The sequence below is a fragment of the Sinocyclocheilus anshuiensis genome, unplaced genomic scaffold, assembly GCF_001515605.1.
Source record: "Sinocyclocheilus anshuiensis isolate Anshui unplaced genomic scaffold, SAMN03320099.WGS_v1.1 scaffold605, whole genome shotgun sequence".
Classification (NCBI taxonomy): Eukaryota; Metazoa; Chordata; class Actinopteri; order Cypriniformes; family Cyprinidae; genus Sinocyclocheilus; species Sinocyclocheilus anshuiensis.
Window position 1 is genome coordinate 562,521 of NW_015539865.1, and position 4,357 is coordinate 566,877.

The 4,357-nt window shown below is 36.1% G+C and overlaps 1 protein-coding gene across 1 annotated transcript in view; it reads left to right on the forward strand.

The window, feature by feature from the left end:
* Positions 1 to 475: 475 nt before the first annotated feature.
* Positions 476 to 4,357, forward strand: part of LOC107684992 (phorbol ester/diacylglycerol-binding protein unc-13-like) — a 31,203-nt gene continuing 27,321 nt past the window's right edge. The window contains exons 1-2 of the mRNA XM_016481399.1: positions 476 to 586; positions 1,117 to 1,219. Coding sequence (XP_016336885.1) covers positions 476 to 586; positions 1,117 to 1,219 — 214 coding nt within the window. The remainder of the gene's footprint in view (positions 587 to 1,116; positions 1,220 to 4,357) is intronic.

Here is a 4,357-nt window from a genome sequence, read left to right on the forward strand (position 1 = left end):
CCGTCGGTCTTAGTACACGATGTAACTACAGAAGTGTCAAGTTTTAAATAGGAAAAATATAGAAATTCTTTGGTCATTTTTGAGTGAGATGCTAACGGTCTAATCCGATTCAATGGTCTATGCTAAGCTAAGCTAAAAATGCTACCGCCAGACCCGGAGATCGGTTGAATGGATTCAAAAACGGTAAAACTCGACTGTTTAACTCTAGGGGAGTTGGAAAATGAGCCTATTTTCAAAAATAGTGGAGTGTTCCTTTAAGACTGGTTTTGTGGTCCAGGGTCACATTTTGTTTGTAACTTGTGTATTATTCCAACTCGGTTTTTGCAGTGAAGATAGCCTTAGATGCTGACATGGCAATGAAAATAAATGACATGTTAATATTGGTGCATCCCTAAAGAATGCACACAAGCTTTCAGTCATTTCTGAATTAGTTTTGGGATTGCATATTATAATCTGATGCATGTTGCATACAAAAATGGCGAGAGCTGGCTACAATCTCCAGCTTCAGTCTGACTGTGATGCAATTTCAGAGAATCAAGCTGCAGAGGTTTATAGCAGTCTGTCAGGGAAAGGTTGTGTTTATGAGGTACCAAGCTGCTAGAATGTGTGATTCTGACTAGTTGCTGTTTTGCGTGGCTTATTATCACATAAAACATTGCAGATATTGTTGGCACTTATGATTTGCTTGTGTTGTTTTTCTCATTTGTAAGTCACTTTGGATACAAATTTCTGATAAAAATGTTTGAGAGCAAGTGGTGATATTGAAAGCATGGTAGAATAGGTATAGATTGTGGGGACAAATTTATGGTAAATAAATCTATATGGGTACATGAGTATCTTTCAGTCTAAATGATGAATCTATTTAAGAAGCTAATGAGCTAATGTTTTGTCTCTGTCTGGCATTTGGTGTTCTTATTGACTGTGTCTGGGTCTTCTCATTCTCCTTGTGTCACCCACACCATGAATGTTCTCTTAGGTGCCGCTAGTAGTGCAGAGATTGCATGCTTCATTCATCTGAATATATATACTTTCTGTATGCATATATGGTGTGTTTTAATTACCGGATGAGAACATCATAACTGCATAATTCATGTACTCTTGATTGACCTCATGTAGAGTCACTATTCCATAGATGAGACTAAGATCACTGAGAGAGAGAGAGAGAGAGCGCCAGCAGCAGCAGAGCATCAGTCTGTGTCTGAGTCCCAAATGAACAGAGGTCTGTCAGAGTGACAGAGAAGCCCATAGAAATCTAATCTATTGCTAATAACAGAAAAAGCCTTTTCAGCCTCTTCTCCGAGTGTCCCACCCACAGCACAGAATTCAATTCTGTGCTAGAATCAAATGCAGTTTGACTCCTAATAAGATTCTATTATCTTTGCCGCAGAGGGATTCTTATTGAAAAGTGAAAGTGGCTCACTTTAGTTTAACAGCTGGTGATGCTTAATTGCATCAAATGAGGAAGCCTATTATTGAGACAGGTGTCTGTCTAAATTCCTGTCTCTTGGCTTCTACCTGCTCTAAACATGCATTCGTTTTTCATCTGAAGATATTTCATTTTCCTTTTACATTGATGGCTTGCACAATGTATATCACGATGCGCACACTACCATTCAAATGTTAGGGGGTTGTCTCTGTTAGATTTTTTAAATTACTACTAATCTTCTTATTATTTTTAAAGGGTCTCTTATACTTATCAAGGATGCATTTATTTGACCAAATATACAGTAAAAATATTACAGTGAAATATTAGGCTGTTCCAATTTAAAATAACTGTTTTCTATTTAAATATTTTTAAATGTTATTTATTCCAGTGATGGCAAAGCTGAATCCGCAACCATTACTCAGTGTGTCACATGATCCTTCAGAAATCATTTTAATATGCTGATTTGTTGCTTAAGTAACCGTTTTTATTATTGTTGAAGACTTATTTTTAACTAAGCTTATTTTTGTGGAAACCATGCTATTTCTTCAGGGTTAGATATTTGTTAAACAGAAGGGGAAACATTTAAAAATGAAAACTTTTGTTGCATTATTATAAATAACTTTAGCTTAACGTATCCTTGCTGAATAAAAGTATTTCTTTTCTCTTCTCTATAATATGGACTAGGTTTATTGCTTTTACTTAGGTGTCTGTGTTTTATATTTAACATCATGTGGGAGTATTTCTCCAAATAGCTTGAAAATGTCAGCTGTACAGGCCCAGGCATGTACGAATATGACTTATTTATTTTCATAAGTCATCAAAAATTAAATATTCATCAGGTTAGGCATCCCTGGGAGCCCCTTTGCACTCTGGGACAGTGAGAGAGAGTGAGAGCGTATAAAGGAATCTTATGAAAGGAAGTGGGTACAGATGTAAAGATGTACCCAAGAAAGAGTCTGACGTACATAAGAGTAATTAATTAGAGATTCAGAATGATATAAATATTTGATAATTTCCCTGCTTCTAAGCCCAGATAAAATCACAAAAATCACACCTGGTTTCTGTATTTCCATTTATTGCCAACTCCTTTTTCCTTCAAATATATTTCAGCTGTTCTGAAGCCTAACTGTAGGATTGCATGTTACGTGATCCACAAATTGGAAAGCAAAAGTTAAAGTTTAAACTTTTCTGATTTTGAAAAATAGATATTAGTGCATATTTCCTCACTAAATGTAGATTTCAATCTGAATCCCACCCTACTGTTTTGGACAGCAAAATAACTTTTTGCTATTTTTTATTTTTTTTAACTTGGCAAGGTCAGAGATGTATTGCTATGAGAAGTTAGTCGATCCAGTAATATTTGCTCTACCATTTCAGCTGAATCCCTTCTAACCCTTTAACAATGACAGACCCACACACACATACGCAACCAGCCAGGCTCTTACAAAGAATCAATTGCCCTTTCACTGACTTTTTCTATCTTCTCTAGCTCTATCTTTCCATCAGCCCCAATTCTGCTCGGCATTACGGTGGTCATATCAAGAGTGGGCTGCAGAAGCTGTGTCCCTCTCTGCAGGCTCTGGGATAAGGAGGAATCCATGGGGACAGAGATTACACCGAGGGTCTTACAGCCTGTCTGCAGAGAGAAATTGGAGGAATGCTCATTAAACTAGCTTTACCTCTTGAGAAAAGCTGTCTAGTTCTCACCTAGACAAACACAAGACACTTGACCCTCCAGGATTATATTAGCACCAATGTATGCATACACACTCAGAGGACAGTTTTATTGCTCAACTGTTAGAGCTTAGAGTTAGACTTAGAGTTCACAGTTGTGGTTCATTTTAACTGTCGGTTTTCTCAGATGTTCTCCTTAGATGGAAAATCTAAAAACAAAAGTGATGGTTGTTTATATGCAGTTAGAGTGCTGTGAAATGAGTGTGGATTGCATAGCCCAGATAGTTTGGTCTTGAAAAAATAGTTTAAAAATGTTTGAGTTCATATTGATTTTTTATTTTTTTCATTTTGGCAAATTGAAATGAGATTTCTTATGAATCTCTAGTACTAGTGGCTAAGTGATTATTTATTTTGAACAATTACAGAACAGAATCAGGGAGAATATTACTAATTACAGATTTATTTTGAAGTTCAAATGTTTTTTTTAAATGGATTAGTTACAAATTATTGTGGTATATATAATGTGAAATAAGAGTTAATATTTGACATTGATACATAGATTGATATAAATGCAAATGTTTGCAACATACAAAAAAAGCATCATAAATGTAGTCCATATGATTTGAGAATGAGTAAATGGTGAGAGAAATGTAATTTTATGGTGATCTATTACTTTAAGCAAAGATCTCCTTTTCTTCTCCATGTAATCTCACTGCTGAGTTGACTAGAAGAAACAATTGAGATTGACCGAGATCTCTTCTGTATTTATGGTCACCTCCTGTCTCTTTCTCTGTATTTCTCAAGACTGACAGTTGAGGTAAATTGCACCTGGGTAAGTGAAAGGTAGAGCATGAGAGGAAATAGATTTAGGGAAAGAGAATTGGAGAGTATTCGTTAGCCGTGCTGGATAATCTGGGGTGGAAAGATTGAGACGCCCTCTTAATTGAAAGACACATTTTCTCTGGGGCTTTCTACAGGATTCATTAGACACCGGACTGTTGAAATAAATCAAGAGCGAAGGACAGAAAGCCTTTCAAGAGGTGGTCAGTATTCAGTTGATTTTATTGAGTTATGGGTTATGAAAGGTTCATATTTTGGTTTTGGGAGTCCCCAACAACAGGTTGACATGCAATTTGACGTCAACATGAAACGGCTTGGGATTCGTTTTAAAAACGACTCGTTTCAATGATTCAGAGTCGACTCTTTCTTTTGAGAGACAATAACTTTATACACGGTGCACTTTCAGATTTAAAACTT